The 15,104-nt window shown below is 37.1% G+C and overlaps 1 protein-coding gene across 3 annotated transcripts in view; it reads right to left on the bottom strand.

The window, feature by feature from the left end:
- LOC144205509 (TOX high mobility group box family member 2-like) overlaps positions 1-15,104 on the bottom strand; it is a 109,936-nt gene that overhangs the window by 78,749 nt on the left and 16,083 nt on the right. Inside the window, exon 1 of one of the 3 annotated variants that reach the window (XM_077729927.1) lies at positions 4,282-4,906. The exons of 1 other annotated variant lie outside the window; for it this stretch is intronic. In XM_077729927.1, coding sequence (XP_077586053.1) covers positions 4,282-4,386 — 105 coding nt within the window. In that variant the 5' untranslated portion in view covers positions 4,387-4,906. Of the gene's footprint in view, positions 1-4,281; positions 4,907-15,104 lie in introns of those variants that run through there. One more of the 3 variants, XM_077729918.1, reaches the window with a different exon arrangement.

Genomic DNA, 15,104 nt, shown 5'->3' with positions numbered 1-15,104 from the left:
CATCTAAAATACCATTCTTATATTAAATCACAATCTGTGTATCTACAAATATATCCAATCAACCTTATATCAAATATTCACTACTATACTATTTAGTTTTACTAAGGATTTTAACTCATTGTCTGCCACTAACAGTGTTGGCAATATGTGTCAAATCGCTTTAAATAGGGAAGACTGGCAGAGTGAATGATGATGTTTCATTACTGTTTGGAGTGATAAGCATCCAAGCCATTTGAATTGGCAAATGGCTGGCAGTGATCCTTCACCTCACTGTTCAAATGGCTTTAGATGTCTATCACAGTCAATGGCAGACAATAAGTTAATGAAGGGTAGAGAAATAGGAAGATGAGTCACAATAATGGAACCATTCCCCCATGAGAATCACCACACTTGCTGTTCAACATCACTCATGAATAGGGCAGTAGTCTGCAAACGAGCAAACAGATGGAAGAAGAAAAAAAAGCAGCTCCACTTTGTCCTTGGTGGAAGTCATTACTGATTTAAATTGGTTATATATGATTATATCCTATACGTAAACATGAGTGTGACTTGAACAAAGTACCGTATTTTCACGACTATAAGGCGCACTGCATTATAAGGCGCACCCACAATGAATGACATTTTTTCCATATATACGGCGCACTGTATTATAAGGCGCACTGTCTATTTTGGAGAAAATTTAAGACTTTTAAGTGTGCCTTATAGTCGTGAAAATATGGTAATTGCTATTGACTTCCAAGTATGAAGCACTCACTACACAGTCACCTATAGAGCCAGCCATTGTTGATGTTTTGGATTTTTTTTGTATAAAATCTTGCAGTGGGGGAGGAGCTATATGATGAAAGATTTTGTAAACTAAGATGGCATCTGCATATTTAACAGTATTGTTTCAGTTCAGGCGTTTGTGTTTTTTTAATATCCGACAGTCGTGGTTTTTGGTTTTCTGTTTTTTTTCCATATATAAGGCGCACTGGATTATAAGGCGCACTGTCTATTTTGGAGAAAATTTAAGACTTTTAAGTGCGCCTTATAGTCGTGAAAATACGGTACAGTATATAATGTACCTTTCTTTTCACATGATGCATTAGGAGCATGGATGGAAAGTATCTGAATAGGAAAAATGAAAGTAACCTTTGCACCACACTTAAAAATGCACACATATGCATGCATACAAAAAGACACTGTAGTTTAATTAAAAAAATAAAACAAAAAACTAAAAAACTGAAGCGTGATAAGGCTTTCAAATGAAGCGCATTATTCCCTAGTTTATCATAAGCAGTGAAGACCACCAGGCAACAAAGCATGAGCTCTTCAGTCATATCCTATCGAGGCAAATATCAGTTGTTGGGAGGATATATGAGCTGGGCGGGGCTTGAGTGTATAAACATTAGGCCTACTCTCTCTGCGCAATGTGCTCTTGTACTGTACTGTATAGGCAATGGCTCACTGGAGCAGCTGGTGCTGTTACCACTGTTTGATTAAGGTATTCAAATAAAGGAACACACAAGTTGTTCCCTTTTCTTACTGCAAATAAAAGGGAGGCGGACAAATAAATGGCCCCTGTACAGTTGCAATTGAACGATGGGGAGAAAATGCCAGGGATTCTTGTAAAAAACTGTGTTCTGTGAATCATATGAGAAATACATGTGTGTATGCAGCCCGTGAGGCAGCACACAGCATTAACAAATGACATAGTTTCATATTATCCCAGCTCAAAGCTGCAGTGAAGCTATTATTCTATATAAATTCTCCCTGGCGCCGCGAGAGCACTGCGGAGATAAAAAAAAAATGTGAATGCATAGTGAAAATGAAGTGGGCACTGAAAAGTAGTGAGGTAGAAATCTACTGGGTTATTTATGGATCGTTTTTTTTTGTTTTAAATGATCTCATCCTGCAGTTTATGTATCCCCCACAGTTGGTTTTAAGGTTTAAACTAAAGATCATCGTAGATTGTGTTACTGTGAGATTTGTGTTGTTGACGGACTGGATTGTTTGATTAACGGGTATTTTTTATGTGATTTAAAATAAAAATATTACATTTCAGTAGATATTCAGATATATTTCACTCTGTTATTTATTGTCATCTACAGTGTTCCCTCGCTACTTCACGGTTCAGCCACCGCGGACTCAGACTTTTGGAAAAAAATATACAAATATTACATTGAAACAACATATTTTACAGTTTTTTTTTGTTATAACATGAATTTCACCCTCTCTACCCGTTTTCTATATAGTGTACTGTATACAGGGGATAAAAAAAATAATAAAAAAAAACCTAAATACATAAAAAAATAATCTAAAAAAAATTTAAATAAATAAATACATTTTGGAATTAAATTCTAATTAAGCATTTTTGAATGGAAATCCTTACTTTGCGGAAATGCACTTACCACGGGTGGTCCCGGTCCCCATTAACCGCGATAACCGAGGGAACACTGTATACCAGGAATTTTACTGATATCAATTTAGTCTATTCCGGAATAAGATGGTGCAAAACTTGAGTTTGCACAGACTTGACACACCAAACTTATCAAACAAATATCTCATTTATACCACCAGCCTGAAGCAATTGTTTACATTTTGATATTTAGTACTCCTTGTTGCAGATGTTGACTAATCAGCGATGTAACAAGTTGTAGCAGCAATCTAACAGCATGCAAGCAAATGAATGAAAGCAGCTGTGGCACACAAAATGAGCAATGGGGATGGCTTCTGAAAGCATGGCAGCAGCAGCACACGTGTTGGCTGTCACATACAGTTGCTAATTACTCAAAGTGGGCTTGCGGTCGCATCCACGCAGTATCCAGCGCCAGTCACCCAGTGAAGAGCGGGTTTGCAAATAAACACACTGTTAAGCTGAAATGCAAGCACATTGCAACTAATATATGTCCAATTAAGCTTGCTCTTGCATTTTTTTGCGCTTGCGTAAGTGTGTGAATCAGAACAGCAAGAGAATTAATGCTAAATCTCAACGTTTTATAAGCCTTTTTCTCAAATTGCTTTAATTCCTTGTCAAGAGTATCCCAAATAATTGGAAATTAACAAAAAAAAAGTGCAGTAGTATTGAAATAGTGGCTAAGAAAGTGTCAAATTAGCATGAAAGGCGATGTTTTGATCCGCTGAATTTTGGATTTTAATGAATGCTGTATTTTAACAAGTTAAAATCTTTAGTTATTTCGCGTTAACAAGACTAAACAAAAGAATAGAATACATTTTTAATTATTTTGCTTGAGTGGGGTAACTGCATTTAGAGGCTTTGTCACCAGGGAACATGAATTGGACATACTTGCGTGATCCTATTCATTTTAAAGATAAAAAAAAGCTTGAAAAAGGCTGAATGGAAAAGTAATTATTGAGAAACAGGTGTAATGAAGTGATCGAATAACACTCGATAATTAGATGATTGTAATCTACCATTTTTTCCACTTTCTAAAGCCCAAACTGTCAAAACCATACAGTTTACATGAGTTTCATTTATTATTTACTTTGCTGTAAAAAGGCAATAATTGTCTTCAGGTATAAAGATGCATGTCAGACTGTCTGAGCGGTAAAAATGACTTAAGTGGGCATTAGAAACTCATCGGCCATATCATTAGGTACACATGATGATTAAATCATTAATATGGATGCATTTTAATGTCTACTGGATGGAAAACACTGTTAGTCAAGATGAATGTTATCATTTTTCATAACACAGACTTTTTTTTAATAATGCCTAATGGATTTTTTACAAGAAGTGCGTCTAATGATTTTTTTAAAAGCCCTGTTTAGTTCCATTACTATAAAAGAACTTTTACTAGGTAGTACACAAACACACCCCAAACCTGACAGTCTCATTCTCATGCGATTTTATCATAAAACCTGTACGCTGAAATGCCAAAATGCGCTCTTTGTGTCAGTCACAAAGTGCAGTTTCGCATTACAGAGCAATTACGAGTACATTATTACCAGCATATATCCAGCAATCTATAATAAAGCATACTATACTACTACTATACATACTATGGATTCTTTACATTTTGACACGCACAACTAAATGGCAGATTTTGCGCGTAACCGGCTTGAAAACGTCATAACGCAACGATAAAATCGAGAAAATGAAAAGTTTACGGTAAACTTAGATGAATAAAACTATATATAATAAAAGTTAAAAGTGTTTTTGTGGATAAAATAAGTAAAACGCGCGTAAGGGGGATGCGGAAAAAAACGTCGCAGGTTGACAAGACGCGTATATGCATGCACATATAGATTTATATACATATAACATTGATTTTTGTGTACCTTGTTGGAGTGATAATAGTCCAGAGAGCTCAAACAACTTGGATCAGCGGGTAAGGAGCATGAACCCACATTGGCTGGGGGTGCAGGGTAAAATCTCACGTCCATCTCAGGTTAAGCGAGCTTGAACGCATCAATTCGCTCCCAGCTTGGACGCGGACAAACTTTTCTGTCTACAAAAAGACAACCACGCCAGAACAAGTGGACAAAGAAACACCCCTTCCAACAAAAAAAGAATATTAAAGTTGCTCTCGTCGCACTTTTCCCTCTTTTTCGATGCGGAGTGGTCCTCAGCGTGACAAATAGTCCCTGACTCCAAACACAAATGTCATGGATGCACACGTGCTGCCACAACTACTGTATATCCGGGTATTCCACAGCTAAAACTAACCTCCAAAGTTAGCAATTTTTCCCTCTAATCTTTCTCACTGGCTGTGATTTAATTTTTTTTTTTACTCCAGCATTAATCTTCAGCTTCGTCTGTACGATCTCGCATTGTTCATATTCTCGTACTGGTTCCAGTATAGTAGTATACACAGAAGTGATCGGACTTCCCTCTGCCGTGCGACCTCTGCCGATAACACACGGGAAAGAGGAAAGAAAAAGGGAGGGGGATGATGTCAGGATGAGGAGGGGAGGGAAGGGAAGGGAAGGGGGGAGATGGCTTTGGCTGCCTTGGCAACCATTCGCTCTTTCCTGCAACTGCGCACAAATGTAGAGTACTTAGAGCGCATGTTATGCATCCGACAAGACTCTCATAAGGGTTATTGTGCCTATCCAGATTGAAGGCAAAAAACTAAAATCTGACTTTATGTGCATTTCTAACTGTTTTTATGTTTGTTTCCTTGTTTTTTAAGTGTGCGTGTGTAAGGAAAGTCCATCATGTGCCTGAGTTTTGTAGGTAAAATGTATTTGCTGCACTCTGGAAGCATGGTTCCCCATTTATCGGTTAAATGTTACCTAACCTGTAAACAACACGGTGTGTTTTAGAGACAATATTTAGCTTATTTTCCTAATTCCAGGTGATTTGAGGGAAAATCTGGTATGTCATGAACTGGGAGATGCACAATCAAAAGGGCAAATGTACACTGTAGATTACAGGTGTCAAAGTGGCGGCCCGGGGGCCGAATCTGGCCCGCTGCATCATTTTGCGTGGCACGGGAAAGTAAATGATGAGTGCTGACTTTCTGTTTTAGGATCAAATTAAAATGAAGAGTATGGATGTATATTACATTTCCTGATTTTCCCACTTTTAAGTCAATAATTTTAATTTTTTAATCATTTTTTCTGTGTTTTTAGGTCAAAAATCATTTTGCAAAATCTAAATGTAAAAAAAAAGCTGAAATAAACATTGTATTAAATCTATAAAACAGAATATTCAGGGCTTTTAATCCAGTTCAAGTAATCCATTTATAAAATAAATATTATATCCAAAATGGTCCAGCCCACATGAAATCGAGTTGACGTTAATGCGACCCGCGAACCAACTTGTGTCTAACACCCTTGCGTATAGATTTAAAAAAAAAAATAAAAACTGCAATAAATAAACATGCTACAAGCTGTAGTTGGCAGTACTACACCACACAAAAAAACATTTTCAATTACAGTCATCACTAGTAAAAGTAATTTCCTCCTTAATAATATACCAAATGTTTAAGATAAGCAAATACATATGAAATACCTCTAAAATTTAATGAAATTCTGAATTCCTGTAGGGGAAAAAAAGGCATTCATTCCCCTTCATTATAATTAAACAGTTTTTAAAGAATACATTTCCATTGACTAAAATTCTACAACTTCTTTGTGATTAATTGCCTGAACCGTTAAACCATTAATTCATTTGTAACACCACTCAATCTTGTCAGGGTCACGGGGTGCTGGAGCCTATTTAAGCTGACTAGGCAAAAAAAAGCAGATGACAAGCTAGACTGGTCATCAACCAATCATAACCCACACATAGAAACAGACAACCACTCTCACGCACAATCACACCACTACTGAGCTGGAATCAAACCCACACTGCCCACACTTAAGCCAGGTGAAAGAACCACTTCACCTACAACACAGTAAAGGCAAAAAAAGATTACAATCTTCTCTCTAGAGATGGTAAGATTAACAAATGAAGAATTCCAAAAAGCTGGAACACAATGTGAAATGTGACCATGTGGAGTCTCAAATAGAGATATCAGCAGTCCGTGGAATTATAGACAAGATGCTTTAATCTTGTATATTGCCATACAGCTGCAAATATGTTCCAAGAGAAACCAGAGCTAGGAGAGCTGCCTATGACAGCACTCTGAATTTGATGGATAGTGTACCCTTGCCCTGTGATGTGCATGCACATTTGATGTTGAAATGGCCTATCTATGGGACCGTTGTCTTTCAATCATGTCAAGGCAAAGTACAGAACAGAGCACATTTTCTGTTGCCAGACGTTATTACACTGCTTGCTACACACTTTACAGCAGCACAATTCTCACTCCACTGCCGACTGCACGCAAAAGCTTTAACCTTACTACTCCGCTCACGTTGTTTTACCTGTTTTTGGGATGCAGGCTTGTAATATTGTTAAATGGTCATAATGTGGGAGTTCTGAAGTTAAACATTTTCTGTTTAGTGGAGTGGATTTCAATGGATTTGAGAAATAATTTTTCCAAACATATACCCGGGTCAAAGCGCAGGCATCTTAAAACATTTAGAACAAGGGTGTCAACTTTATTTATTTGATTTAATGTGGGCTGGACAAATTTAGATATAATATTTAGATTTAAATTTTTATAAATTGATTAAATGCACTGGATTAAAAGCACTGCATATTCAGTTTTTATAGATCTAAAAGAATGTTTATTTTAGCTTTTTTAAAATATTTTTTTTAGATTTTACAAAATGATTTTTGAACAAAAAACAAAGAAAATATGGATTAAAAAAAATGCAATTATCGATTTAAAAGTGGCAAAATCAAGAAATGTAATATACATCTATACTCTTCATTTTAATTTGATCCTAAAACAGAAAGTCGGCACTCATGATTTACTTTCCCGGGCCACAAAAAATGATGCGGCGGGCCAGATTTGGCCCCCAGGCCACCACTTTGACAACGGTGATGTAGAAGCTGCCCTGGCAGTTTTAAATGAACCCTGAATTGGTGGCCAACCAATTGCAGGGCATGAAGAGACGAAAAACCATTCACGCATACATTCATACCTAAGGGCAATTTATAGTGTTCAACCATCTTAACCTGTATGGTTTTTTTTTTAAAGATCGGGAGAAAACCCACGCAAGCCTGGGAAGAACATGCACATACATAGAAACAACCGACCAAGGATCTAACCCTAGACCCCAGAACTGTGAGGCCAACATGATAACCACTCATCTGCTGGGCCACCCTAAAATATAATTTAAATAGTTTAATGATCCATTTGTTATGTTAAGTATTTGTCGTCTTAGTTTGATGCCATTGAAAAAAAGGGATTCAAAAAAGGCAAATTAGTGGTTCGAATGTACAATTTATTGGTATGTATTTCCTTATGGCCCAGATCATTTTGTATCCTCTTTAGTGAGATGAAACATCTTGGAGTTTCATTAAATGGACTTAAACAATTGTAGAGGTACCTCCATGCATTTATGAGACTTGTTGGTTAAACAAAAAAATATGACAGCAATTTGTGCTCACTGTTGGAGCTCTTTGCTCCCACACTTTAGCTTCTCATTATATCAGCACGCCACTTATGTTACACGGCAACCGCTTTTATTTTGCAGAACAGGCATTGGATGACAAGCACAGTGGGTCTTTGCATCCAACTTGCCACCTCTACCGGCACACTCCAACCCAGCACACTGGGGGTTAAACACATGGCTCAGTGCCATGGCTTCATGGGAATGGAATGTGGAGTGCTGTGTATTCACAGTTTCTTTCCCAGCATCCTTCACTGCTTCGGCGCATGCTAATGATCAGTATTATTGAAGCACAATTGATGGGCAAGCAAGCAAACAAGAGAAACTAATTACAACTAAGGCTTTATTGTCCTTTAATTACTGAAGCTCTGTGGCAATTAGCAGCACACAAAGGCACAGGCCTACTTTAATCTCCAGTAAAATGTGATGCAGATGAAAACATTTGGAGGATGAAAGGTAAGATAAGATCATTCGGATTTTTGGTCTGTTCTGCAGAAATAGCCGTTGATTTGATATGAAGTATGAAAGAAAAAAATTATATGCTAAGAGTTGAGCTTTGAAGGAGCCCAAATCATCTAAACCAGGAATAACAGATGGCTAATAGTTTTGAAGGGAGCAATACTCCTAAATTACAATGCTACGGGTTCTTAATTCTTAAAAACACATTTGTCTCCAAAGTGTAAAGACAACATACTGAAGAAAAAAACGGGTGTTAACATGAATAAGTATGAGAACAGGTTGACTAAACAAAAATGATTTACACAGCACGGCAATTGTATTGCACCCTGGCCGGACGTTTGGTCGCCGGACGTTTGGTCGCCGGACGTCGTGCGACCAAACGTCTGGCGACCAAACGTCTGGCGACCAAACGCCCGGCGACCAAACGCCCGGCGACCAAACGCCCGGCGACCAAACGCCCGGCGACCAAACGCCCGGCGACCAAACGCCCGGCGACCAAACGCCCGGCGACCAAACGCCCGGCGACCAAACGCCCGGCGACCAAACGCCCGGCGACCAAACGCCCGACGACCAAACGCCCGGCAACCAAACGCCCGGCGACCAAACGTCCGAGTACCGTATTGGCTAAAGTATGCTGAGTTTGTATAGTGCAGTGCTTAATTGTTTTAAAATTTAAAGACTGTTGTTTCTTTTTGAAACTTTGAATAGTATTGTTTTATTCGTAAATACGGCCTATTTTGCATAAATAAAACGTCAAACATCATGTTAAATATTTATATATATTTATACACATTATCAGATGACAGAAAATCAATTTAAAAACAATTTCTCACCTGTATATGCTTGTTTTAAATAACCATAGTTAAAAGCTCCGGTAAATGAAAATAAAGTAAATTAATCCCAACATGTTAATAATTGCTTATTTGGTAAAGCCAAAAGAAAATGTGTGCCTGTTATTTGTCATTCAGCACCTGGGTGTAATTGCAAAGCTGAGAACCTTCAGGGCATTTAAAACTCAATTTAACTCAGGGGCAAGATAAATGTCAAGGATTTTTTCATTTACTCAGAATATAATTTTATTAAATGTCAGTGGACCTCATGCCTCCAATAAATGTAGTCATATAATGAAGAAACTATCTGTTCATATTTGAGTGGGAGGGGATGAAATACATATATTTGATGGAGTATACCATAAATATATAAATGCACGTCTATATTAAACTTGTCTTTAAAGAATGCTGACCAAAGATATCAAAAAATGTGGAAGTCTTGAGACTTTCAAACCTCAAATCGAGAGGCAATGATACGCAACGGCGCAGGACAAACAACAACCAGCATTTTGTGTTTGTCTTAAAATAAAGACATACTGTACTTGTCATTTCCTACTACAAATGTCATTGTATGTACTATACTACCAGTGGTGTAGCATATAATGGCCCGCTCTCAGTGCCAATAAAACATTATGTTCATTATTGTAATTTAGAGTTGCACGCCTTTAGTATCATAGCACGCTATGTCACATAACTCTGGTTTGCAATGAAAGGGACAGAAAGACATGCAGTGTATTAGATAAAGAAGTAAAGTTTTAAAGTGTGCTAGTCCTGCACTGGTACATAATATTTCCTTGCTTTAGCATTTGTCTTTTGATTGACATTGAGTTGAACCAGTAGTTTAGTTGAGGAGCTCATGTCTGTGCTAATTTAGCCTATCATCCATCTTTCTTCATATTTGGCCTTTGTTTGACATACCGTATTTTCACGACCATAAGGCGCACTGCATTATAAGGCGCACCCTCAATGAATGACATTTTTTCCATATATAAGGCGCACTGGATTATAAGGCGCACCCTCAATGAATGGCACATTTTAATTTTTTACATATATAAGGCACACTGGATTATAAGGAACCCTCTCTATTTTGGAGAAAATTCTAAGACTTAAGTGCGCCTTATAGTCGTGAAAATACAGTACTTTTTTTTTTTAAGGATTTTTAGTTTTTATTCTGCGTGGAGGCCACTATTGGTTGAAGTAGAATTGTTTATTCAATATATTTTTTTGCATTTATCAGTGTCAGTACAGATTTTGTTGTTTTGCAGTCTTATTCTATTTCAAGCTTGACTATAGAAGCTAAATACCGTATTTTCCATATATAAGACGCACCACATTATAAGGCGCACCCTCAATGTATGGCATATTTTATTTTTTTTCCATATATCAGGCGCACTGGATTATAAGGCGCACTGTCTATTTTGGAGAAAATTTAAGACTTTTAAGTGCGCCTTACAGTCATGAAAATACGGTACATGTACATGTTTTTGTTTTTCCAACAGTCGCAACAGATACACAGTCAACCTTGTCCACAATGGCAAAACCCATTTCTTTGTTTTCTAACATTTCTGCCACGGGAGGGTAAAATAGTAAAAAGTAAAACAACTTAACCTAATAATTTTAAACGGGAAGGTAGAAGTCGAGGGGAGAAAAATCTAAGGAATGAGGGAACCACTTCACATGACATCTTGTTCTAGTCTCGTGAGGGAAAAGTGTTGTCCCCTATGTGCTCACACTTTGCGGACACCCTTTAAGTATAGTGGAATTAGACAAGACCTTCACTGGTGAGTCGCAGATAGGGTCACAGAAATGACTTTGACAAGTGATAAATCTAGTTTACAGTCTACAACAACAAAATATTTTCTTCCACACTTCCGTTTTTTATATACTGGAACCTTATCCAGTCCCAAACTAGGTAATTTTGTTCTTCTTGTTCTATGTGGCATGGGCTAGAACAGACATGGGCAAACTACAGCCCGCGGGCCAAATATGGTCCGTTCGGCTTTTTAATCCGGCCCGCCAACGTTGTCCAAATATTTTTTTCCCCAAGATGGCGCCATCACGCGAAAGCCAGTGGTAGTAGCTCTTATTAGTTTATTAGTTTTTCGTGTTTTACAGCCCCTCTATTTTTTTTTTAAATTACATTTAAATAATTCTTAATACATTCCTTTTTACTCTACTTGGTACGTTATACTTTTTACTTTAAAGATGAGTGATGAGTATGTTAATTCTTTAGTCCTTTTTTTCTGTTTAGGTTTCATATGTACTGTTAACGGATGCACTTTTTTATATGTATCAAATCTTGTGCTGAACCGGCCCATCTGTCAAATTTTTAAAGTCAATGTGGCCCCCTGGGCCGAAAAGTTTTACCACCCCTGGGCTAGAATCTATTGATAGTCATAGCCCTATTGTTTAATTTTCTATCAAAGCCAATTAATTAATTTCAGACTTATTGTTGCCGTAGTTTACAAGTTAGCTACTACATGCATGGACACGATCACAGCAGTCTACAATTTACTGCAGCACACTCATGCTCGTCTCTTATCCGCATTTAAAGCACATGCTCAAATGAACACAAAAGCAGATTGGAATGGAAAGGAAGTAAATGCAGCATTTCCATTACTGGTGAACACACACACACACACACAGTAGAGGATACCGGTGGGGGAGGGATTGGGATCAAATCTATCTGATTTTATGGCATGGTGATGTAGGTGATGTTTCCGCTTTTTAGTTCAGGAAAAAAAATAGGCACAGTGCACTATCCCTCGGTAGCATGTCTAATGTCTCTTTGTACACAACCACTGAATCCTTTTTGCAATTACAAACATCGGCCCATTGCATCACTGCGTGATCTCGTGATAGAACAAACTTAATCTTAATCCTGATGCATGCAGAGGACAAGAGCATAATAATTCTATTGTGCATCTATTTGTACAAAATATGAGAGCAAAGTAGGGGGGAAACATTCATCTCTATAGTTATTTGCCTGAAAGAAAGATTTCAAAATAAAAGTGTCGAGCAAATAGATGGCTGTTTAAGGTCTGAAAGCCACAGCTGCTTGGCAAGCACAAGCTGCCTCCTTTTGTCTTTTATCTTCTTCTGTAATGCGCACAGGTGCTACTTAATTCAATTGGAGAACGTTGCCATGGTTTTACATTAATATATTTCCATGTTACCATTTCCACTGTTGTCATGGAGATGATAGGACCTATTTGAACTGAAAGCAAGGATGGCTTTTTTATGGTGGTATTTCATTCGTGCACTCTCATTTGCTCTCTCTATATAGGGAGTCACATGGTACAATTGCCTGATTTAAAGTTTACATTTTTCACTCATTTTATACATGCTGAAATTATGCTTATAAAGCAATACTGCTAAGCATGACAGACACATGCATTCATATTACATGTTTCTTGCAATAATGCACAAATCATATTCACACTCCAACATGTGGCATTGAAAGTAATTTCCACTAATGTTCCTGCCAAACTACCCTCACCCCCCACCCCACCCTTTCCAACACACACACTCACACATCATTCATTGACTCCATTTGGAATCCAAAGAGAAAATGAGTACCGTATTTTCACTACTATAAGGCGCACCGCATTAAAAGGCGCACCGCATTAAAAGGCGCACCCTCAATAAGTGACATTTTTCCATATATAAGGCGCACTGTATTATAAGGCGCAATGTCTATTTTGGAGAAAATGTAAGACTTTTAAGTGCCCCTTATAGTGGTGAAAATACGGTAATTGCTATTGACTTCCAGGTATGAAGCACTAGCTACACAGTCACCTCTAGAGCCAGCCATTGTTGATGTTTTGGATTTTTTTGTATAAAATCTTGCAGTGGGGGAGGAGCTATATGATGGAAGATGTACACTAAGATGGCACTAGCATGTTGAACAGTATTGCTTCAGTTCAGGCGTTTGTGTTTTTTTTAATATCCGACAGTGGTGGTTTTTCGTTTTTGGTTTTCTGTTTTTTTTTTCATATATAAGGCGCACTGGATTATAAGGCGCACTGTCTATTTTGGAGAACATTTAAGACTTTTAAGTGCGCCTTATAGTCGTGAAAATACGGTACTAAGGAAAATGAGTAGGTTAATGAACTAGACTAGATAAAGAAGTGGTTGAAAAACCCAAGCAATACTATAATATAAAAACACTTTTTTTTTGTTTATACTATTATCTCCTTCTAGGCAGAGTTATTATATTTTAAAGTAATGCAAATAAATAGAGCAAATCAATATCCCTCCCTGCTATTATAATGGTTTCTTTCTGCCAATTTGATGCAATTCCACCAGTCAAACATAATGTAGGTATATCAGATTTACCCAAACAAGCCCAAGTTGATGGAACATTTTTATTGGTTATTAAGCCTCTAAGGTTGTTTGGTTTTTCTTAAACATGCCTGCAAAACATCCAGCCAGTAACAAGTTCAAAGTCACCTTGGATCTTATAGAAGTCATTATTTTTATAGCTATACAGAAGAAAGGGGAGGAAAAGACTCAAAGAAGAAAACAAACAATTTCATGAACTCACCGAAAGAAAATGTTTATATCGTTAAAGTATATATATTTGAGGGAAAAAAAGTAACCTTCACTTGAAGTTGAAAATAATGTGGACAATTATCCCAATGATTCGGATTCATCAACAAATGCTGAACAAGGATAGTCAATTGTGGCTTACTGTTTACTGCATTGAATATAGCAATTTCATTTTGGGGAAATTTTACTTCACTTTAGATCATATGTGTCAAAGTGGCGGCCCGGGGGCCAAATCTGGCCCACCGCATCATTTTGTGTGGCCCAGGAAAGTAAATCATGAGTGCCGACATTCTGTTTTAAGATCAAATTAAAATGAATAGAATAGATATATAATACATTTCCTGATTTTCTCCCTTTTAAATCAATAATTGTCATTTTTTAATCAATTTTTTTCCTGCGTTTTTAGTTCAAAAATAGTTTTGTAAAATCTAAAAATATATTTTAAAAAATCTACAATAAACATTGTTTTGGATCTATAAAAAACTGAATATTCAGGGATTTTAATCGAGTTCTTTTAATCCATTTAATAAAAAAATCTAAATATTATATCTAAAATTGTCTGGCACACATGAAATCAAGTTGACGTTAACGCAGCCCGCGAACCAACCCGAGTCTAACACCCCTAACCCTAACCCTTTAGAAAGTGCTTACCATTATGAGATGAAATTATACGAGGGTCAGAAATACAAACACCGACATTCACATTTAAAACATTGTTCCTGTTCCATACACTTAATTTTCTAATTTATGTTAAATAGAAAACTTTGAACTGATTGCCATGCACTGCGTTTTTCCTTATCTTAAAATGTGTCTTTTTTTTCTTTCTAAATACAAACACTAAGTGACAAGATGGTTACTCTCTCTGCACACTGACAGTTCATCCCAGACTAGGAAAAACGTCAAAAATGTTTAGTCACAGCTGAGTAGAGTTAATTACTGTCCTCTAGGCTGCCTCACAACTCAGTGCCACTAATGGTCTTGAGCTACAGATAAAATTCCATTTAAAGGAATCTTGAAGCCACAAGATCTGATTTGGACAATCTGAAATATTTACTTGGATGTAATTAAAGTAACAATGCTCATCACCAACTTGTGCCCATAAATAACTAATTGCCCTCAATAGAAAAATCAGTAAGACAAGCAGGCTGTTTTGAATAGAACTGACCCATGAATTTATTTTTATGGGAAATTATGGTTTTATGATGGATTAATTACAATTGTTGATGACCACTCGGTAGAGCAAAACTGAAAATAACCTTATACATTTCACTTTCTCTTGCAGAGACAACCTAAATATAATTGGTTACATAG

Source organism: Stigmatopora nigra, chromosome 1, assembly GCF_051989575.1.
Source record: "Stigmatopora nigra isolate UIUO_SnigA chromosome 1, RoL_Snig_1.1, whole genome shotgun sequence".
NCBI classification, from domain to species: domain Eukaryota; kingdom Metazoa; phylum Chordata; class Actinopteri; order Syngnathiformes; family Syngnathidae; genus Stigmatopora; species Stigmatopora nigra.
This window is presented reverse-complemented; position numbering and strand designations above follow the sequence as displayed.